The sequence below is a fragment of the Papaver somniferum genome, chromosome 5 (genome assembly GCF_003573695.1).
Source record: "Papaver somniferum cultivar HN1 chromosome 5, ASM357369v1, whole genome shotgun sequence".
Lineage (NCBI taxonomy): Eukaryota > Viridiplantae > Streptophyta > Magnoliopsida > Ranunculales > Papaveraceae > Papaver > Papaver somniferum.
The window spans coordinates 127,816,538-127,841,157 of record NC_039362.1 but is presented as its reverse complement, the minus strand read 5'-3'; the positions used below and the strand labels follow the sequence as shown (position 1 = coordinate 127,841,157).

At 36.8% G+C, this 24,620-nt stretch overlaps 1 protein-coding gene across 1 annotated transcript; it reads left to right on the top strand.

Moving 5' to 3' along the window:
- Positions 1 to 10,687: 10,687 nt before the first annotated feature.
- Positions 10,688 to 23,360, top strand: LOC113282656 (protein TSS-like). The gene is made up of 23 exons (XM_026531703.1): positions 10,688 to 11,107; positions 11,223 to 11,284; positions 11,507 to 11,599; positions 11,957 to 12,029; positions 14,233 to 14,613; positions 14,697 to 14,761; positions 14,851 to 14,982; positions 15,056 to 15,097; positions 15,184 to 15,699; positions 15,823 to 15,980; positions 16,277 to 16,757; positions 16,962 to 17,024; positions 17,131 to 17,232; positions 17,719 to 18,039; positions 18,141 to 18,233; positions 18,315 to 18,416; positions 18,502 to 18,606; positions 18,763 to 18,896; positions 19,405 to 19,588; positions 19,680 to 19,811; positions 19,904 to 20,016; positions 20,460 to 20,535; positions 20,632 to 23,360. Exons 1-23 carry the CDS (start codon positions 11,038 to 11,040, stop codon positions 22,666 to 22,668), a joined length of 5,535 nt encoding a protein of 1,844 aa, XP_026387488.1. The 5' UTR covers positions 10,688 to 11,037; the 3' UTR covers positions 22,669 to 23,360.
- The last annotated feature ends 1,260 nt before the right edge of the window (positions 23,361 to 24,620 follow it).

Sequence of the window (24,620 nt, the reverse complement as noted above, 5' to 3'; positions counted from 1 at the left end):
TTTGCTATTTCAAGACGAGTTTACTAACCTATCTTTTTCTCGAAATATGTGTTGGTAAGCTTTTGCTTTAACCATTTTCATCTTTACCCGCGACGAAAGTCATGATGACGTTTCAATCTTGAAAATAGCTTTGATGACGATAGTCGATTCTTTTTATCTAACGACTATTATAACATTATAGAAGAATATTTCAATGATTGAAATGTAGAGTTGAGATAACCAACTATGGATATACGCATATATAGTGTGTTCACACATTAGTGTATAAATCCATGTGCCGGAAACCAAGTGCGTGCATATGTGTGCATGCGGTATTGGTGAAGGAGACAGGTTAGGTACGCGTACCCGTACGCGTACTTGCGGAAGTTTTCGTACCGAAAATTTCTGCTGAGTTTGCAAACTAGTAAACCAGTCACCTTAGGTATGCATACACGTACGCGTACTCATGGAAGTTTTCGAACCAAAAATTTCTGCTGAGTTTGTAAACTCAAATCCGATAGCTAAGGTACGCATACCCGTACGCGTACCCAAGCTGGTTATTTCTCAAATCGGTAGTTTCATGTACTTAAACAATAAATCAATAAGGAATGCAATCTTTGCAAACCGTGGATATATTGTTCATGAATTGATTCAAGTGAATCAAACCGATTTTGTTTCATTTGTGTCTATGAATAAAGACCTAAGCAATGGAACAACTCTTGAACTAGTTCTTATGAGTCATTTGAACTAGTTATGAGAAAGATGAATACAGTTAACATGAAAGTGCTCATATGGCTAACCATTGGTTAAATATTTGTGAACCAACCCAATGTACACGTTTAGGTACAGTTACTCAAACCTAAATGAATACATTTCATTTGTGTGTGAGACAAGCTAAGTTTTGATCCAGCGGTTGAAAGATATTAGCTTGGATAAGTCAGGTTTTTCATCTAACAGTGAATATTAGATGCTTTGTTACCAAGGTAACTAAGATTGCAAACCCTGATTTGAAAACCATATAAGGGAGACGTCTACCAATTGGAAAAACTAATCCCCACACCTCCTGTGTGATACTAGTTGGTTTTTCTAGAGTCGATTCTCCTTTAACCGTAGGTTTCTTCTCGAGAACCTGTTAATTAACGACTAAAAGACTTCATTGGGATTGTGAAGCTAGACGAAACTACTTCTATTGTAGTTGAGCGATCCGATCTTTCCATTTTCTACCGTACGAGTTCAATTTAAATAATTGACTTGAGATTATATCTCCGATAGGGCAAGATAAAAAGAAATCACAAACACCTTCGTCTCATCGTTTGTGATTCCACAATATCTAGTTTCGCTACCATACAATTTAGATTATTGTGAGGTGATTGATAATACTAGATTGTTCTTCGGGAATATAAGTCCGGTTTATCAATTAGTTCTTGTTCACCTTGATTTATCAAAAGACAGAACAAAACTCATAGGTTTATCTGTGGGAGACAGATTTATCTATAATCATAGACTTTTCTGTGTGATACAGATTTGTTTATTAAAGTCTTCGACTTTGGGTCGTAGAAACTCTTGGTTGTGGGTGAATCAAGTGCGTAGTATCCTAATGGGATCAGAGACGTAAGGAGCGCAAATGTACCTTGAATCAACGTGATATTGATTAGGGTTCAACTACAGTCCAGACCGGAGTTAGTTTGTAGTAGGCTAGTGTCTGTAGTGGCTTAATACAGTGTGGTGTTCAATCTGGACTAGGTCCCGGGGTTTTTCTGCATTTGCGGTTTCCTCGTTAACAAAATTTCTGGTGTCTGTGTTATTTCTATTCCACATTATATTTTGTTATATAATTGAAATATCACAGGTTGTGCATTGTATCGATCAATTATGAAATCCAACCTTTGGTTGTTGATTGGAAATTGATTGATCCTTGGATATTGGTCTTTGGTACCATCCAAGTTTATATATCTCTTGTATTTGATAAAGACTCGCAGATTTCTATTTATTTGAGTATAGATCAAATCGAGAGATAGAGATATTAACTCCTTAATATACTTTTTATTAAGATTGAGTCTGACTGTCTAGTTGATTCTCTTAAAAGTATATTCGAGTTAATCCATACAGATTGCTAATCGAAATATTGGGTGTGGTTGTTAGACCCCCGCTTTCTCACCCACTCCAAGTTAACTTCGTACTTGAATGTAGTTGAGCCCTAACCAATCTCACACTGATCAAGGTACAGTTGCGCTCCTTACGTCTCTAAATCCCAGCAGGACTCTACGCATTTGATATCCTTAGATGATCTCACCCACAACTAAGAGTTGCTACGACCCAAAGTCGAAGACTTGATAAACAAATCTGTCTCACACAGAAAAGTCTATTGTATAGATAAATCTGTCTCCCACAGATAAACCTATGAGTTTTGTACCGTCTTTTGATAAATCAAGGTGAACATGAACCAATTGATATACCAGACTTATATTCCCGAAAAACATCCTAGAAATATCAATCACCTCACAATAATCTTAATCGTATGGTACCGAAACAAGATATTGTGGAATCACAAACGATGAGACGAAGATGTTTGTGGCTACTTTTTATCTTGCCTATCGGAGATTAAATCTCGAGCAAATCTTAAAGAAGATAGTACTCAATTACGATAGAAAACAACAAGACCATAACACGCAATTACAGAGAAAATAGTTGGGTCTGGCTTCACAATCCCAATGAAATCTTCAAGTAGTTAACCTACAGGGTTTCATGAAAAACCTAAGGTTAAAGGAGAATCGACTCTAGTCGCAACTAGTATCACACAATAGGTGTGGTGATTAGGTTTTCCAGTAGCTAGAGTTCTCCTTTATATAATCTTCAAAATCAGGGTTTGCAATCAATACTACCTTGGTAACAAAGCATTCAATATTCACCGTTAGATGGAAACCTGATTAGACTCAAGATAATATCTTTCAACCTTTAGATCGAACTTAGATTGTTACACACAAATGAAATGTGACTTCATTTAGATATGAATAACCGTACCTAAACATGTCCACCTTGTTGGCTCAACAATAGTTAACCTAAGTTAGCCATATGAACACTTTCATATCAACCATATTCATCTTAACCATAACTAGTTCAAATGACTCAAATGAAACTAGTTGTAAAGTTGTTCAATTGTTTATATTCTCATAGAAGTATAGAAGACACAATTGAAGCAAAATCGGTTGTGATTCACATGAATCAATTCATGAACATTATAGCCACGGTTTGCAAAAGATTGCATTCCTTATTATGTAAATGTATTAGTTTATGAAAAAACTGATTTAGAACATAACCTACTCAAGTATGCAAACGGGTACGCATACCTAAGTAGCCGGACTTAGTTTGTGTTCACCAGTATGCGAAAGGGTACGCATACCTTCCAAACTCAGCAGAAATTCTCGGACCTGGACCTCACGCCAGTACACGTACCGATATGCGTACAAGGTCCCCGAACTTTCACTAAACCAACCAGTACGCATATGAGTATGCATAATATGGTTACCAGACTAGGATTACATATATGCAAGTACGCATACTATGCTTTATTCAATCATGGTTAAGTGTTCTAAACTCCATTTTAATCATTGAAACATTCTCGGAAGACTGGAATAGCTGTCGCACACAAACTATTAACTTCAAAGCAATTTTCAAGTGAACGAATGATCAATACGAAACATTCCGAGTCTACATAAAATGATTGTCTCACACAAATCATGTAAGATGTTACCATGTGATTTTCACATGATCATCTTTTGACTTTCGTCAAGAATATAAGATGAACTTGGTTAAAGCGAAAGCTTACCAACACATATTTCGATAAATATGTAGGCGAGTTAAACTCAGCTTGAAATATCACATGTGTATAATTGAAGTCTATATATCTATACAAATTTTGTCTCAAATAGGAGATATAGTAGATATACTTTTGAGTGATAGATGAGTTTAAGTCTCCACATACCTTTTGTGATAAATGAGTTTAAGTCTCCACATACCTTTTGTTGATGAAGTTACACAAGCTCCCCTTAGTAGTTCTTCGTCTTCAATCGATGAACGTCGTGAAGTCTAATGCTCAACTACACTTTCTATCCTAATCCGAGACTTAGCTATAAGTAGACTAGAAATCAAGACTTATAGTTTTGGCAACTAAACTTGACAACAAGATTGAGATAACAACGCTTGCGAGTTCGACCGAGCAGTGCTCTAACAATCTCTCCCTTTGTAAATTTTAATGACAAAACTATCATTACATATGGAATACAAAATAAATAAACTTTGTAGCTCTCTATTCAAATGCTTGATTTCATTGGTTCTTCAAAATTACTCGAAATCTTCGTCACTTCCAAGTACTCCAGTGATTCTGAATGTGTTCAACTCAGCATCATAGTTGTTGAATATTTGTAGCTATAAAAATGAGAAAATAGTTGCTCTCAATCATTGTTATACAGTGTCATAGTATTATTACACAACATCAAAGTATAATTGTATCATAACTTTGACAACAATACTATGGTGATATGTATCACTCCCCCTTACATACTGATCCGTAAACCATATGTATTTTTCGTGTGAACTACACATTAATTCTCCCTCTTTTTGTCAATAAAATTGGCAAAGTACGAAAACTAGTGGAATCCTAATGAAATTTCCATAGAGATACTTCATGACCAAAAGAGAACATATCAACTTTGTTTCGATGATTTCACATAGTCGAAACTAGTGTATTCATAAAGAGGTTTATAAAGATACAAGAAAACTCCTACAATATTTCACAGCCGCACTCCCCGCAAATATTTGGTAATTAAGCACAAGTTCAATTAAGAACTCTCCCCCATAAAATGTCATTCCCGAAAGAACAACAAGAGTGACCTTACTTTTACAAGAAAAGAAGGATTTCTTTGGACATTAACAAATCACATGAAACATCAATTTGTATCCAGAATACTCAACTAAATTAACCACAAGAGAACCCATGATTAATTTTAATCGAAAATGCTCAACATAAGAAAACTTACGGAGCCGCACAATATTTACACAAAGATGTGGATCAGGGAAGGACCAATACTGCAGAATATTCTATTGATTCATTCTATTTTTCTTCAATATTTGCATAGAGACATGTAATGGACTTAATCTTTGTAAACAAAAGTTCATCCTATCTTCCATCAATATTTGGGTAACGACATAATAGGCTTAACTTTTGTTTGTCAAAAGTTCATTCAATCTTTTATCAATATTTGCATAATGTCATATGAAAGACTTAACTTTTGACAAATATGAGACAACCATAGTTCACGGACGCAAACACACATATCCCATAAAAAGTTGCAATATATGAAACCATAAAGATTAATACTGCAAAAATCATGTTCCAAATAAACTTTAGAATTTAAATAAATAAATCCAAAAACATTGCAAGATGAAAATCATAGGAAATAGCTACGTGTACTCACAATAATGGCTATTCCAAACCCTACTTATCCTTCTTAAAACCCAAGAATAAATTCTCATAAGAAGTTTCCTAGACATTAAGGCCTCTTAAAATTATTTATCGTCCCCGAACTCCTTGTCGTCAACAACCATGGGAATATAAGGTTCATGAAGAAAGGAGTCAATTCCAACAAACCTTTTAGACTGATGTCGAACCAGGGACTTCTGAATTTCGAGAGTCCTAAATACAATATCCTTTATTTCCTGAATCTTCTTTCTTGTTTCCTTCAACTCTTCAAGAGCCCCAGAGAACTTTTGTTGATTAGAAGGAACAACTCTTGGTTTTCTCACATTCCTCCTTTTTCTTTTTAAAGTTGAAGGTATATGAGATTTATCTTTTTCCTTCATGATTGATGGCTTAACAATCATATTAACATCTTTTCTATCAGAAGACATAATGCTTGGATTCTCCATACCAGTATGAGATTGTGAGAGGAATTCACAAATCAGACTCAACAAGCAATCTTGTGATAAAAAGAGTTTTCAGAGAAGAAAAAAGGAATGTAGGGTTACAGAACCTTTATACACTAAAGAATTCACGTACGCACAACTCACAACCCTAAAGAAGGCAGAATTGTCGATTTTAACCCTCTTTTATTGCTCAAACAGAGTAAAGTCCTTTCAATATCAATTAAATATGAAAAGATGGAAGAATTCCAAAAAGGTGAAAACAAGACCAAAAAGAAAAAACATAAAAAGAATCTTTTTCTATTTTCCTAAAGCCTGAAGTGTGCAAACCCTTGTCTCTTTTTGAACCAGGCACATGAGACAAGATACACGACCAACACATTTAAGTTGTGCTGGGGTGAACAATAATTTGTCCACTATGACCTTCTTGAATGGAATTCTTAAAACCATGTTTCACAGACTGAATTTTTTTCTCTAGTGGTCTAAATTTTTCTTTGGAAATTAACTTCTTCGGGGAAGAGATGAAATTACATACCTCAAATGATTTCTGAACAAGTTTGAGCTTGTTTGCTAATTGATTTTCTCTTCGTTGAAGTTTGTTGACATATCTTATCTTATGTTTGTACTTGAAACATTTGGAGAGTTCCTGACCCTTGAGAGTACAATAAGAACATGCCAAACTGGAGGATGGTTCAAACGTCATGGCTGTGCAGGATGCTAGACAAATGGTAGAACCTGAAAGATTAGAAACATAATTTCCAGTAGACAAAGAGACGTCCATTTTATCCTCCAAATTGGTTGAAGTTTCTCCCGGAAGAATATTGAGATTGATGTACGTATTGCTACAATTATCAAAATCAATATTTTCACATAGGAGTGCAACACTTGATTTTCCGTCTTCATTAGAATCATAGTGATCAGACATTTCATCAAGACCTTTGTTTCCAGTGACCAATTGATATACCAGACTTATATTCCCGAAGAACATCCTAGAAATATCAATCACCTCACAATAATCTTAATCGTATGGTAACGAAACAATATATTGTGGAATCACAAACGATGAGACGAAGATGTTTGTGACTACTTTTTATCTTGCCTATCGGAGATTAAATCTCAAGCAAATCTTAGAGAAGATAGTACTCAATCACGATAGAAAACATCAAGATCAAAACAAGCAACTACAGAGAAAATAGTTGGGTCTGGCTTCACAATCCCAATGAAGTCTTCAAGTCGTTAACCTACAGGGTTTCGTGAAAAACCTAAGGTTAAAGGAGAATCGACTCTAGTCGCAACTAGTATCACACAGGAGGTGTGGGTATTAGGTTTTCCAGTAGCTATAGTTCTCCTTTATATAGTCTCCAAATCAGGGTTTGAAATCAATGCTACCTTGGTAATAAAGTATTCAATATTCACCGTTAGATGAAAACCTGATTAGACTCAAGATAATATCTTTCAACCGTTAGATCGAACTTAGCTTGTTATACACAAATGAAAAGTGACTTCATTTAGATATGAATAACCGTACCTAAACGTGTGCACCTTGATGGCTCAACAATAGTTAACCGAAGTTAGCCATATGAACACTTTCATATCAACCATATTCATCTTAACCATAACTAGTTCAAATGACTCAAATGAAACTAGTTCTAGAGTTGTTCAATTGTTTATATTCTCATAGAAGTATACAAGACACAATTGAAGCAAAATCGATTTTGATTCACATGAATCAATTCATGAATATTATAGCCACGGTTTGCAAAGGATTGCATTCCTTATTATATAAATGTATTAGTTCATGAACAAACCAATTTTAGAACATAACCTACTCAAGTATGCAAACGGGTACCTAAGTAGCCGGACTTAGTTTGGGTTCGCCAGTATGAGAACGGGTATGCATACCTTCCAAACTCAGCAGAAATTCCCGGACCTGAACCTCACGCCAGTACGCGTACCAGTATGCGTACAAGGTTCCTGGACTTTCACTAAACCAACCAGTACGCATACGGGTATGCATACTATGGTTCCCGGACTTGGATTATATATATGCAAGTACGCATACTATGCTTTATCCAATCATGGTTTAAGTGTTCTAAACTCCATTTCAGTCATTGATACATTCTCGGTAGACGGGAATAGCTGTCTCACACAAATTATTAGCTTCAAAGCAATTTTCAATTGATCGAATGGTCAATACGAAACATTCCGAGTCTACATCAAATGGCTGTCTCACACAAATCATGTAAGATGTTACCAGGTGATTTTCACATGATCATCTTTTGACTTTCGTCAAAAATATAAGATGAACTTGGTTAAAGCGAAAGCTTACCAACACATATTTCGATAAATATGTAAGCGAGTTAAACTCAGCTCGAAATATCAAATGTTTATAATTGAAGTCTATATAGTTCTACGACTTTTGTCTCAAATAGGAGATAGAGTAGATAGACTTTTGAGTGATAGACGAGTTCAAGTCTCCACATACCTTTTGTTGATGAAGTTCCACAAGCTCCCCTTAGTAGTTATTCGTCTTCAATCGATGAACGCCGTGACGTCTAATGCTCAACTACACTTTCTATCCTATTCCGAGACTTAGCTATAAGTAAACTAGAAATCAAGACTTATAGTTTTGGCAACTAAACTTGACAACAAGCTTGAGATAGCAACGGTTGAGAGTTCGACCGAGCAGTGCTCTAACATGAAGGGCAGGAGTGGGCCTCACCACACCCCCTCACATGGTACAAAATTCAATTGTTTTGTTCGGTTCATTAACTTGAATTTTTAGAATCTAGAGTTCACAATATTTATGAATTCGTAGAGAATCTCTAAAAAAAAAAAATTGTGCAAAAGGTATCTTCACATGGCTTCAAGATATCTATCTTCAATTTTCTTATTGAGAAGTTTGAAGAAAACCTCACAGGATGGAAAGGAAACTCTCTATCTCACGCTGGAAGAACAATACTTATACAATCATATCAGTGTTAGCATTAATTCCAGTATACTACATGGCCACATCTATTATACCAAAAACAGTTTTGCATAAACTTACCCAGATAATAAGGGATTTCTGGTGGGGTCACAATAGAGATAAGAAGAAGATGCATTTTCTAAAGCGGGAATGGTTCAATTTGCCAAAAGAGAATGAAGGATTAGGGGTTCGATCACTTTGTGATCTCAATTAAGCTCTGGTTGCGAACTTAACATGGAGATTTCTTCAGGATCAAGACAGTTTATGGCCAATAATTCTTTACGCAAAGTATATAAGGGGTAAATTGTTTTTGGATGCTAAAAAGATAACAAACTGCTCCACTACCTGGGCTACGATGATGAATAATAGCGAATTTTTGAAGAAAGGTTGTATGTGGCTTGTTGGGAATGGAGAAAATATCAATATTGTTTCAGATCCATGGATCAACGGTAGCTCAACCTTAACTCCGATTAGAATCATAAAAACTCACCCAGAAGTTACTAAAGTGAAACAACTTATCGACTCTGACACAGGAAGCTGGAATATCCATTTGATTCAGCAGATTATGGATAGTTTTACCGCCAGTAGGATTTTATCAACTCCTTTAAAACCCCCTGTCTTCTGATAAGTTAATTTGGACCCTTACTCCTCATGGAAACTTTACGTCTCAATCTTTTCAAAAACTGCTTCAGGAGAACCAAGGTGACCCTTCAAGTCATGGAGAATCAGATTTTCAGTGGAAGAATTTTTGGAAGAATAACAAAGTGGCACCAAAAATAAAGACTTTCATCTGTAGAGCCTTGCATAGTGGCATTGTTGTGTCTCAAAAGATTGGAAGGGTAAATTTGGGGTAACTTGATTTGACCAAAAACGATTAAAAAGAAGGACAAGTGCATGTTTGCATTTGTCCCATATGCCCACATCAAAAATCGTCCCTCATAAAAAATTGATCCCATATTTTGGTTTATGCATCAACTAATTTTCCATTGCAACTAATAAAATAATAAAACGATGTACTCCCTCCATTTCAATTTGACCTATTTTTAGAATTTGTCGGGTATCACAAATTTTCTTTTACAGTCCCATTGCAGCGATGTTTCCTTTTTCTTCAATCGCCCCCTATCATGGCAGCGGACAACGTGATCTAGTATATATATACACACATATGTATTCTGTAAAAGAGATTTTTGTGTAAACTTTTTTTTTACTTGATGTATATGTTAGATGCAAATTTTATATTTTTATTTTGTGTCTGTGAATTATGGAGCGATTTTAGAATCAACAGTCGCCAATATTTATGACTTCACACATAATCTCCAAAAAAAAGAGAAAATTAAAAATAATAATGATAATATGATGCAAAAGGTATCTCCACATCTCAGTGAAACTCACTTGGTTACTAACCCCCGTCAGAAACTTTTGAAAAAAAAAGAAGAAACCCTTTCCACACGAAGATTAGTTTAATTAAGAAGATTAGTTTGGTTAGGAAGGTTAGTTTCACATTTGCTGTTTACTATTTCACATTTTATCTCAGTATATTAATAATTTAGTACTAATATTTATAAGCTAAGTCCAGAGAGAGATGAGAAAAGAGATTTTAATCTTGTTCCCATAGAAATGAAAGGCCTAAATTCATCACTGTCTTGCGACATTTTCTTGTCTCAAGTGCAAAGAAGGGATGGAAAAATGATGTAGCATTCTCCTCCTCCTCTCACCTTATCCTATCCATCTATCCATTCACACACACTCTCGTGCAGATTTCGCACAACTCTCGCAATACAATACGTCTATTCTATTTCTATATATTTGGCTTACCCCACTCCACTATTCCATTCGCTTCTCCTTTCATTCTCCTCCATTCTCTTCCCCTTCCAGTACTACTTCATCTTCTTGCTCCAACTACGTAACAAGATAATTCATATGATGATGAATTCCGATTTTCGGATTTCCGGATAATGCGTCGCAGTTACTTCCTTCCATTATAATTCGCCATCAGCAACTAAAAAAAAACCCTGAACTCACATATAGCAAAACAAAACTTATCTCTGTACTGAATTTTAATTCATCAAGATTTCGTATTAATTAAGATAAATTTCAAGATTCTGTATTAATTGAGATAATCTCATCACAATTTAGAAGCGTATATCAATATCAATCAATATTGATGAGAAATGGCTCCAAAGAATGGAAAATCGAAACCTCACAAATCTAAAGGAGACAAGAAGAAAAAGGAAGAGAAAGGTACGTGGTGGTGTCATAAGCTCCTTCTCTTTCTCCTGCAACTTTCTTGTCCTCTTGAATTTTTGCTAATTAATCTTTTCTTTTTTGTTTTTGTTAAACAATTTTTTTCTTACAGTTTTGCCTAGTGTGTTGGACATTACTGTTGAGACTCCAGATTATTCTCTGCTCACACTTAAGGTGATGCTTCGACATACATTCTTTTATCGTGCGCGTAAATTCGGGAAAGCACACTATTTGTCCTTCAAAAATTGATATATTTTTGGAAATCACCATTAACTTGTGATCTCCAGAAATGTTTTTCGAGTAGAATTTTGAGTTTGTATGCTCCAAAAATACCACTATATAAGTGGCAAGGGAAAAAACACTGGCTGATGAAGGTTTATGTGTTTTATTAAGCAGGGAATATCAACGGACAAGATTTTAGATGTGAAGAAACTTTTAACGGTTAATGTGGAAACATGTCATCTTACAAATTACTCCTTGTCTCACGAGGTACGGTTTCATTTTATTTTTTTTACTATTTCATCTTCTCTCTGAGCCAAGCTGGGTCCCACACCCTGCCAGGTCGGACCCGCTAACAGGCCAAATAGTACCACTGAATCGATTCACCATTTCTTTCGGACCCAACAGACCGTCCCACCCCCCACCACGATGATTCAGCAAGTACACCTGCATTGTGATATTGATTTTCTTGAAACATGTACATCGAGTTGTACTTGGTGAATGTTCTTCCCTAGTTCAACTACATTTCTTTTCCAAAAAAAAAAAAGCTACATCTTGAAAATGTCTAAATGCCATTACTGAACACGGCAATTGCATGTAACTCTTCTGTTTTTGTTCGCTAAACAGGTACGAGGGAATAGACTGAAAGACAGTGTCGAGATCATCTCCTTAAAACCTCCTCAACTATCCATCGTAGAAGGTAAATGAACACACAGACTATAAATTTTTAGCACCATGTGCAAATCGAATACAAGTCGGAGTCAGGGACGTACGGGCAGCGCGGGGTAGTTGCCCCAAGAGCCCCTCTACGCCAGAAATGGCTACAAATATTAGGGAATTATGCGGTTTTGTGAGCCTGGAAACCAGACTCCGCCCCTAGAGTGGGCCCACAGCCCGTAAAAACTTCAGACAAAAAGATAAAATAGACAACAAAATGAACCCTGATTTTGGGCATACCAAAATCTTTCTAGGCATACAAAACAATAGTTCCATCTTGGGTGACCTTATAAGGGGTACCCTATGGGTAGTTCAATTACATATATACCCTTAATACAAAAATTTAAAATCAGTTTTCTAAAAAATCAAAATCAGTTTCGCTTACCATCTCTTCTTCCTCCTCCTCCTTTAGCCGAACTCTTCCCCCTCCTGCGAAAAAAAAAATTCATCATCGTGATTAATTGTCGATTCGTAAAAATTTGATCGTCGATTAAACTCAACCACATAATGACTCGTACAAAGAAAAGCAGGGACTAGGCAAACCAAATTGTCTTCTAATCCATCAATTGAAGAAGAAGAACCAATTGAAGATGAAGGTGTAGAAACTGAAAATCAACCACCAATTGAACCAGAAATTGAACCAACTGCATCTCCAACTCCGGAAATGAGGATAAGAAAGCAAGTTTTACAAACCCAATCTTCTATTTGCTGTTTTTCATCGATTAAATGACGGTTACAGTGTTGGGTTCGGCTCAAAATTGAGTTGCGTTTTTAGCCGAGCTGTTCTTCACAAAAGCTTCCTGTAAGTGTATATGAACAGTTCGGCATGAAATTTCAAGCCGAACCTAGTCACAGATAGAGATGCATAGGGGTTCGGCGTATTCGATAATCATAATATGTGCCGAACCTAGCACATTAACGAGGTTCGGCTATTACGATATTCTCAATATGTGCCGAACCAATAACAATATTTTAACCCAAAAAATAGCAAATTGATGTTCGGCTCAAACGATTTTCGAAATATAAGCCGAACCGGTAATTATTTTTTTTCCGAGCTATTTAGGATGTTGTTCGGCTTACTATGAAACTTTCATATAAGCCGAACTAGTGTCTAGCAAATAGTTCCGCACATGCAGTAAACAGATTCAGTAAGCCGAACCGTTCATCAATTGGTAGATTCGGCTTATAGATGTGAGTCGAACCTCAACCTGTTTCGCCGAACCATGATTCAAAAAACCTAACTTTTGATAATTGAGAGCTATAGAAGTGAGATTAAGTATAGGATATAAGTGTACCTGTGTATTAGAAGCATTGGGTTCCTCATCAATGTCTTCATCATCAGGATTTGGCTCATAAAAATCATCATCTTGAGTTTGTGTTTGAGTTTGAGCTTGAGTTTGAGTGGGTGTAAAATCATTCTCATAATCTAAGAAATCAACCATTTCTGGATCATTGTTGTAGTTGATATGTATTTTCCTAGGTTTTTTAGATGAATGATGACCCTCCTCATCCTCCATTGAATCAAGAATTAGAATTTTCTCACTTTCTCCCTCTCTTTCTCTCCTTCTTAACCAAACCAAAACTTTGATTTTTTTTCCCTCAAATTTTTCATCTAAACAACTCTTATAATTCTGAAAATTATTTTAATCACTAAACAAAATATTTAATCACTAATCAAGATTATTAACACTAATACGTAAAGGGCATATTTGCCATTAAAATTTTTTTGGGTTAAGGGGTTATCTGATTTTGCTATTTCACAACCTTTTTTGTCTTCATTCAGTATGCCTTGGAAGATTTTGGTATGCCCAAAATTATAGTTCAACAAAATTAGTCATAAAAACCCAAGGTGATCGTGGTACAAAAACCCCACTCAAATGTTGGGATTCATTAAAACTTCATTTTAAACAAAATTGATAGAAAAACCACAAATTTTAAAAAATTGATACAAAAACTCGAAATTTCAAAATTGGTTTCATCAAATTTTACGATGAAACCAAAAATTTATTCATCATAAAATTTATGAGGTTTCCTCAAATTTTATGATGAAACAATTCATCAAATTCTTTTGAGTTTTTGAATTACTTTCGTTTTTTTTGAGATTTTTGTGTTATTTTTGTTTTGGCCGAAATTAAAAACAAAGAGTAAATTAAAAAATTCTAAAGAAAATGTTTACCCCATTGCAGAGGAATACACAGAAGAACTTGCGATCGATAATGTCCGGCGTCTTTTAGACATTGTAGCCTGCACAACTTCTTTTACTTCTTCGTCAAGAACGAATCAAAGAGATGAACAATCCAATTCAATTTCTTCTAACAATGGAGATGAATCAACTACTGCTGCTGTTATCAGTGACAAGATTGGAGGAGGAAGTGAAGCTGCTTTGTCAAGTCCAAAACCAGGATCAAAAAAATCAAATAAAGATGGAAGAAAACCAGTATCCGCTTCAATGGCTGTTGATGCAGCTAAAGAAGCGATGGAAAATGGAGAAATCGCATCACCGCCACCAAAGCTTGCTCAATTCTATGATTTCTTCTCGTTTTCTCACCTTACTCCTCCAATTCAATGTGAGCAAATTGATTTCTTCACATTCTTCTTCTTTTGAATTGGTTGTTTTTGTGTGATGATTATCATGTTTTTATGATTTCAGATATTCGGAAATCGTCACGGCCGTTCCTTGATGATAAAACGGACGACGATTTTTTCCAAATCGATGTGAGTTTCTCAATCCAACAATGATTCGGAATGGTATGTGATGTTACATTTTTGGATTTTAAGATCATTTTGTGTTTTTGTTTTGGTAGGTTCGAGTGTGCAGTGGGAAGCCAGTAACTATTGTTGCATCTCGCAAAGGGTTTTACCCTTCTGGGAAAAAGCTATTATGTAGTCCTACTCTTGTCAATTTGTTACAGCAGCTAAGCCGCAATTTTGATGCCGTAAGTTTTGTTTATGGAGTATTATCTTTGGCTTAAGCATGGAATAGTCTTATAAGATTGTTTTGCATTGCAGGCATACAAGTCACTCATGAAAGCTTTTATAGAGCACAATAAGGTGAGCAAAAGAAAATGTGGTAGTCATTTCGACTATAGGTGAAAAATTATGTTGTTGTAGTTGTAACTTCATGGTTGTTATTTCAGTTTGGGAATCTTCCGTATGGTTTTCGTGCAAACACATGGCTTGTACCTCCTGTTGTTGCTGATGACCCTTCTACTTTCCCCCCACTTCCTGTGGAGGATGAAAGTTGGGGAGGAAATGGGGGTGGTCAAGGAAGAGATGGGAAACATGGTGATAGGCAATGGGCAAAAGAATTCTCAATTCTTGCTGCTATGCCTTGCAAAACACCAGAGGAGAGGCAAATCCGTGATCGGAAGGCTTTTTTGCTACATAGTCTATTTGTCGACGTTTCAGTTTATAAAGCTGTCATATCAATCCAACATGTAATCAATAACAGTCAATTGGCTCAAGATTGTTCAATTTTGCACGAGGAACAAGTTGGGGATATTAAGATTAGAATAACAAGAGACAACCCTGTTGTAAGTGGAAAGTTAGATGGTAAGAATGATGGAAGTCAGACTCTCGGAATTTCACCGAAGGATCTTTCTCAGAGGAGTTTGCTTAAAGGGATAACTGCAGATGAAAGTGCTACAGTTCATGTAAGTAAAAGGTCAACTAGTATTTGAACATTATTTGGTAATTTTAAAGGCGTGGATATTCGTGCTTCTAGTTTCGAATTATTGATGTCATTTTAAACCTGAAGCAACGTAGTAACCTCGCAGGATACTGCTACTTTAGGTGTTGTAGTAGTTAGACACTGTGGATACACAGCGGTCGTGAAAGTTCCCGTCGAGGATAACTTGGGTTCAAGCCTTGGTTCCCAGGATATTGACATCATGGATCAACCAATGGGAGGTGCTAATGCATTAAATGTTAATAGGTAAGTATCTGAAGCATGTTAAGCTTAAAAATATACCCAGTCACATGGTATTATAATGTTTAAAGAAGATTTTAAAATTCAACGGGTTGAATAACTATATAAGTGCTTAGAAAAATGTTAAGTAAACTTTCGTATTTCAAAATTGTGTATGTCACAATCAGATGCCTTAACATAAAATATCTTTTGGCAGAGCAACGATGTATAGCTTAAAGACAATTATTTTCTTTGAAGTTAAACAACAGAGTATAACATTGGTTGGATAATTGATAATTGTTTCGCTTGTTATCATATGTCAGTTTGCGGATGTTATTGCATAAATCATCGACACCTCAAGCATCTACTGGAGTTCAACGCTCACAGAATGCTGATGTTGAAGACTTACATGCTGCTAGATCTATAGTTAGGAAAGTGTTAGCGGAAAGTCTGGAAAAACTGGAAGGAGAAACCACAGAACAAAGGACATCAATAAGATGGGAGTTAGGAGCATGTTGGTTACAACACTTACAAAATCAAGCTTCAGGGAATACTGAATCTAAAAAAACTGAGGAAGTGAAAGCTGAGACAGCTGTCAAGGGTCTTGGTAAGCAAGGTGGATTGCTAAAGGAAATTAAGAAGAAAACAGATGACAAGAGCAACAAAATGGAACATGAAATTATTTCTAATGGTTGTGATATGAGCAATTTAGAAACTTCTGAAAAAGAAACTTTGCTGAAGAAACTTCTACCCGAAGAAGATTTTTTGCGTTTGAAGGAATCAGAAACCGGACTCCATCTTAAGGTTTGTTTATATCCAGAAAACGTGATTATAATTTTACGTCATGAAGTTCTACATATTAACCTTTAAAAACTGATTAAGGGGCCTCCTTTTATCCAAAATCATAACCAATTCATATTATGGATTCTATATATTTCAGAAAATTTCTTTTTGTTTTAACTAGAGTGTATGATGTTTAGATACTTTCTTTTGTCTGATTTTATGCAGTCTCCGGATGAGTTGATCGAGATGGCACATAATTACTACAATGATACTGCAATCCCCAAACTGGTAAAACTACTCAAAATTTAGAACACCCTGTTATCAAGTAATCTCAGAGTTTTCCAAGGATTTATTGTATTTAATCACATGCTACTTCGACTTTGACTTTAACTAGGTAGCAGATTTTGGGTCTCTTGAACTTTCTCCAGTTGACGGAAGGACGTTGACAGATTTTATGCATACTAGAGGCTTGCAAATGTATTCCTTGGGACGCGTGGTAAATATCTAATAATTGATTACATAGCATCTGTGTTTTTTACAACTATATATATTAGTAATAGGAGGGTTGCAACCTCTAGTTGGATGGTTGTCATTTTGCCGGTAATAACCCTCCCCTATGAATATGTTATGGGTTTGAGGGGCATGCTTAGGGACTTCAGATCTGTCAGGAGGCAAGTCTGGGCCTATGTCATATTAAAAGAAGTAAAATATATCAATAAAAGGATCACATTTTATCAAATTGCACCTGCAACAGTGCTAATGGAGGATGCCAGTTTACTGGGGAGGGTTCCAGAACCCATATAAATTAAACTAGAAATGGTTTGATTTATATGGATTGTGGCACTCTCCTCACTAAACCGGAATCCCCATTAGCAATTAGCCACATTCATTGAAGAGTTTTATTATTTATTTTTTAAGCAAACGAGTTTAGTTGGTTAAGGGCTATAATGTTGTGTGTGCTTTTTTTGGTCCATCTCTCTAGGTTGAACTCGCGGACAAGCTCCCTCATGTCCAGTCACTTTGTATACATGAAATGATTGTTCGAGCTTTTAAGCACATCCTACGAGCAGTTGTTGCAGCAGTTCCTAACATTGCCGACGTGGCTCGGTTAATTACATCATGCTTGAACATCTTGCTTGGAACACCTTCTGCCGAAAATCCTGATGCTCAGAGTACTACTGATGATGACCTAAAATGGAAGTGGGTTGAAACCTTCCTTCTGAAGAGGTTTGGCTGGAAATGGAGCCGTGAAAATTCCACGGAATTGAGAAAGTTTGCCATTCTTCGAGGGCTTTGCCACAAGGTAAACAATAAGAATCCTTCATTTTACATCTTTTAGGTGTTTTTCAAGGCCTAAGGGTCATTCAATTTCTTCAGGATTTTTTAACATTTTTTTCTAAGCAGGTTGGTCTTGAGCTTGTTCCTAGGGATTATGATGTGGATAGTCAGTTTCCTTTCAAAGAATCAGATATTGCTAGCATGGTCCCTGTGTATAAGGTAATGGCATGATTGAAATTGTGTAATTTGGCTTTCAAATTTAGAACAAAGCTTGAATCAATACAATTATGTACCACACAGCATGTAGCATGCTCATCCGCAGATGGGCGTACCCTTTTGGAATCATCCAAGACTTCTCTTGATAAAGGAAAACTGGAAGATGCTGTAAATTTCGGAACCAAGGTATGGGTTTCTTCCATGTTTCTGAATTAACAACCATCATTCATCATTTTGCAGAACTCCTAACCTTTTAATCTAAATTTTGAAGGCACTCTCGAAGCTTGTTGCTGTATGCGGTCCTTACCACCGAATGACTGCTGGAGCATACAGTCTTTTGGCTGTAGTCCTGTACCACACTGGTGACTTTAACCAGGTATGAATTTTGGTATACCTGGATGATTGTTGAGACATTTACATACCAAGACACACTTGTTAGGCAGTAAATATTGCTTGCAATTCCCACAATTCACTTTATTATCGTATTTTCGTGTTACATTCCAGTTTATTTGTAGTATATGTTTTATGTCAGGCAACCATATACCAACAGAAGGCCTTGGATATAAATGAGAGAGAATTGGGTCTCGACCATCCCGATACAATGAAAAGTTACGGCGATCTTGCTGTTTTTTACTACCGCCTTCAACACACTGAATTGGCTTTGAAGTAAGTCCATTTATTTTGTGCAATTTACTCTTATAATTGTATCAAGTAAATCACTAAGTGTCTTTAGCTCTGGTAAGTTGCAACATCACAATGGGTAATGGTGGTTATGCCAACTCTAGACATATCGCGGTCTAGAACTCTATGCTTGTGAACATGAAAAGAAAACCAATGTTAGATGTTAAGCACACTGAATTACTAAAATAACAACTGCTGGACAAATATTTGAAGTTTGTCTGTCCATAAGAGTGATAACCCACTTTTGTAGTGTAAGTAAGGAGCACGACAAAGATTTGCAAACTTAGTCATATTTCAGAAAAGGAGGGGTCCTTGTTTCTTTTACGCTTCTGTAAGGTATAAGACAAGCTAACAATGGTACTGTGCTTGAGAACTCAAAATGGATTTGAAAATAAAAATAATTCGTTTTGTAAAAATCAGAACCTTGTAAGCAATGTGTGTCAAGGTAGATCTAGGATATATGTGTCTCACGCTTGCGTTTTCCTTGTATCAGATATGTGAATCGGGCATTATATCTTTTACATTTAACTTGTGGACCTTCGCATCCAAATACTGCTGCCACTTACATCAATGTGGCCATGATGGAAGAAGGTTTAGGAAACGTCCATGTTGCACTCAGATACCTGCACGAGGCTCTCAAGTGTAACCAAAGACTGCTTGGAGCTGATCATATACAGGTGCATTCTCACTTTCACTATCTTGGTTTATATAAAGCTTAAATGCTATGTAGATGACATGATCAAGGCCTTCCTTTGATTTTTATTGCAGACTGCCGCAAGTTACCATGCGATTGCTATTGCTCTTTCTTTAATGGAAGCGTACTCTTTAAGCGTTCAGCATGAGCAGACCACTCTACAAATTCTGCAAGCGAAACTTGGAAAAGAGGATCTCCGTACGCAGGTATGTTTAGGATCAAAGGTTGGTGTTGGAGTTTGGTTTTCAGTTTATATTTGTCGTTAGCTTTATACTTTTCTTGCAATTTCTGCTTTTAGGATGCTGCTGCGTGGCTTGAGTACTTTGAGTCTAAGGCCATAGAGCAGCAGGAAGCTGCACGCAACGGTACTCCAAAGCCAGATACCTCAATTGCTAGTAAAGGCCATTTGAGGTAATGAATGTAACAAAGGGTAGTTAAATTGATTCAATCAGTAGGAACTTCTTGGAGAGTTTACACCACCTTTACTGCTGAATTTGCCATCCATCTCTGCACTGTACTCTACCACCAATGACCAATGTTATCCAGTCAACCTTAGCTAATTTGGCTCGTCATTGAACATAGTTTACTATTTGAATTTTCAAATGGGCTTCCATTGGTTCTTGTCTAATTAATTTAAAAACGTAATCCCTATAGACATAACATTGTACTACTCATTTATTGCTCTCTAACCAGTGGTCAAGTGGAATTCTTGAATAGGACTTTTGCCTGTAATAGTGCTAATTAGAGAAGCGACACCATATATCGATATAGAGATCTTCCTTCGGCTAGGTTCTGAAAGTTATCTTTGTATTGTTCTTTCTGAATATCTGATTTTGTTTCTTTACTTGGACCAGTGTATCAGACCTTCTTGATTATATAAATCCTGATGCGGATCGAAGGGTCAGTCAAAAGAAGCAAGCCCAAGCAAAGGTATAATTTTTCTTCTGCAAAACCATAGGAGGCAGTATGTTGTCCTGATGTTCTAAACATTAAGTATATTAAACCTCTTCTTCATTGTCGCCACAGATTAAAGGTAAACCAGGTCAGAACCAGTTGGAAACAGTTACAGACAATGATGGAACTCTATCTCCAACATACCCTGTGACGGAGACTTCAAGTGATAAAGAAAACAAAACTGATGCCCTATCCGAAGAGAAGAAAGTTGAAAAACCTATTGTCAGTATAGTAGATGTACCCTATTTAAGCCTACAACAAGATATCTCAGCCCAAGATGACACCTCCACTGAAGGTGGATGGCAAGAAGCTGTTCCAAAAGGTCGTTCTGTTGCTGGTCGTAAGCCTTCTGGATCAAGGAGACCAAGCCTAGCAAAGCTCAACACCAATTCCATGAACATCCCAGAATCTGCAAGACTCAGAGGAAAACCTACCAACTTTCCATCTCAAAGAACATCTCCTAATGAGTCTGCTGGTGCATCTGCATCTTCTCCTCCTATTTTAGCTCCGAAGAAGTTAGTGAAGAGTTCTGATTCCGTTCAGAAGACTAGTATGGCTGGCACTGTAGTAAGTGAGGCGGAAAAATCAGATACTTCGAAGTTAGTGTTGACTAGTACTCCAGTCGTTCAATCTGTGAAAGTCAGTCCTCTGACAAGCCCAGTTAATGTTCAATCTGCTGGGAAACTCTTGTCCTATAAAGAAGTAGCTCTAGCTCCGCCTGGGACGATAGTCAAAGCGGTGGTGGAGCAACAGTCTATTTCCATCACAAAATCAATTAATATTGGTGAGAAAGATGAGAAGGAAGGGGATAAGAAGGTTCAAAGTCTAAGTGAAGTAAAACCAGAGCCTTCAGTTTCTTCCAAGGAAATAAAGGTTCCCATAATTGGTGATAATGATAAGGAAGGGAAGAGTAATGTGATTGAAAGTTCTCCAAAAATAAAAAATGATGTCTCAGAGGAAAAGGAAATGGATTCCAAGGAAGTTGTAGGTTCGAAGCTTGAGGGTTCTGAATCACCAAAGAATTCAGTTTCAGACACAATTCCATTGGAGGTAAAGTCTAATAAAGAAGATGGCACCAACGTCAAGGAAAAGGTGGCAGGGGAAGGTGAAGGAAGCGTGCTCAGTCTGCCAGATGGGGGTGAAAATGTGAAGTCCTTGGCCGTGGAAGGAGAAAAGCAGGAGGAAAGTGAAGCTCGGAAAGAGATGAACAAGAAACTTTCTGCTGCTGCACCTCCGTTCAACCCAACTATGATTCCTGTTTTTGGTACCATTCCAGCACCAGCATACAAAGATCTTGGAGGAATTTTGCCCCCACCCGTCAATATTCCCCCAATGATGACTGTTAATCCTATACGTAAATCTCCACATCAATCAGCAACAACAAGGGTTCCATACGGTCCACGGCTGTCAGGTGGTTATCGATCTGGAAATAGGATCCCGCGGGGCAAGTCTAGTTACCAGAATGGTGAAAATGCAACTGGAGATGGCACTCACTTCAGCACGCCAAGAATCATAATGAATCCACATGCAGCTGAGTTTGTGCCTGGCCAAGCATGGGTTTCAAATGGTTTCCCGGTTTCTCCAAATGATTCTTTGGAAAGTGCTCCAATGTCTCCTAACGACTTTCCGGAGTCACCAAATGGTATTCTGTTAGTTCCAAATGATGTTCCAGCATCGCCTGGTAATTCACCAGCTTGTCCAAATGGTATACTAGCTTCTCCACCAGTTACCCCTACGGAAGTTGTTGTAGACAAGATACAAACTGCAGTGGCAGAGATGAGTAGCAATGAAAAGCTTGCAACAGACGGGAAGGAAGATGATCAACCACAGAAAGATGAGGAGATAAAACTAGAAGTAACCCACTCTTCTGTGGAAAGTCAACAGACGGATACTCCCAGTGTGGAACAAATCCCAACAGATTCAGTTGTTGTTGCTAAACATCTCGTCGTAGCAACAAACGGAACTAGCAAGAATTTGGCTGTCGATAAAGATGGAAAGTCGAAGAAATGTTGGGGAGACTACAGTGATAGTGAGGCTGAGGTTGCTGATGCTGCTGAGGTAGATAAATGCAGCGAGAAAGAAGCTGAAGTCAGTGATACAAAGAGTTGAAATGAGGATAATAACTTTTCTTTCCAGAGAACTAATCGCTCATGTTACGGTTAAGCCTGCAGAGAGTAACAGAGAAGCGGTAAGGGATTAAAACTGGGGTAATTAGACAATTTGCGAAATACTCAGCATCTTCGGTTGCTCTGCCAAAGTGTCCTTAGCAGCTGCTGATCGTGTCTGTGAAGATGCAAAAGTATCAGTTCTTGTTACCACTAACTTTTGTAGCATCTGATAACAAAGGAAATAAGTCCAGTTTGTTAAAGAATCTGCTGGTAGAGAAAGATGATTTTACTGATGGTTGATGGAGATAGAGAGAAATGGAGCCCCCTTTCAATACCTTATCCGGTATGTCAGATTCTTCACTTTCTTCTTTGCATTTTTAGTTCCTGTCGGGATTATCCAAGTAAACAATAAACAATATTTTTCATCAGTATTATTGGTTTATTAGATTTGAGCTAGAATCTTTGTGAATGTATTCTTGACATATCATCAGGTGGTCGTTTTTCTTAGAGTAATAAAAGTGCCATTTAATGATAATGCTGCACTTGATTATTGGCAATGCCAGAAGAGTGGGCCTTCATGTCAAAACTCATGGCAGTGATTCCAGTGAATCAAGTGCCTGTCAAATATGTTGGCCGAGTGCCCTCTGTGTTTATCTGATATGAACATTAGTCCTACATCCTTGAATTTTACAAGTGCTCATGTTGTGCTACAAGGTCTAGAGAAAATGAGTTGTTTATCTGAGCTAACTGTTGCATCTAAGAAAGCGAAGAAATGGTTACTTGCAAGTACAGTTTTGAGTAGCTTAAATTGAATTTGGAGTCTATTTTTATTGGTAATGCTATGTATCTGGGTCGGTAGTCGAGCTTTGATTCCCAAATTTAAGAGAAGTTAGGGACCCAAAGATATTTGTTTCAATCGTTATCGGTTCCATCCAGAGAGACAAAGCAAGTGCCAAGCTATTGAGGGCAATTGCCAACTGGATCATTATGATAGGATCTGTCTGAAGTGTACACAAATTAATGGTAAATCAAAAATGTTGGGTTGTGCATGTATGCTAGTCAAACTACTAACTGGATTCAAGATTTAAAGGACCTACCAAAAGCTAGAATTGAAGAAACAAACAGTGCGACCATTTTCATTTTTTTGTTCAATCATTTTCATTTTCATTTTAAGCTGTGCACTTGTTCATTCAAATAGTGCATCCAATACGAGCCATTTTCAAACTTTTTGTAACACATTGTACTAGCATACGAGCACTATGGCTCACACAAGTACTCAACAAAAAGCTAGGAAATCTTTCTTGTACAGCATTTCTATTTTCTATGTTGATTTGAAAGTTTAAAGTTTAAACAGATGAAGGGAAAAGTTGAATCCGTGGGTGCCCAAAATAGAAAAGTTGGGTGCAATGATTAAGTTCCAAGTGGCAACTAACTAAAAAAATTGATTAAGCTACATAGAAGGAATCAAATTTGACCTGGAAAATGATTCACGGCATGATTGAATTTTGTGCACAAAAATAAAGATTTACCGGTCAGTGTCATCCCAAACGAGCCCTCTTCTCCAACGCAAGATGCAAAGGATCTCTCATGGGATGCAAGCTAGTGGATGCAGTTGTCCTCATTTCTTAACGGGTATCCACAATGATTTTATTTTTACTCCATTTTACCTATTCTAACTATGCCACTGACGTGAGCAGAACGTTTGTTATTTCAGATAAAAGCTAATTCGACAATCAGAAGCTGAAGTGATTTCTGCTTTGTCATAAATGAAAAATAAAATTGTTTTGCTTATAAAATTATTTTCTTTTTGTTTCTACAAGTCATTATGGGCGTTTGGATGTCAGAAACAAAAATATTTCAACATTAATCAATCTCGAGAGTCAGAAGCAAAATAATTTTCCTTCAAAAAAAAAAAGTTAACTTTTTGGCTTCTTTGTTCGAATTTTGATCCAC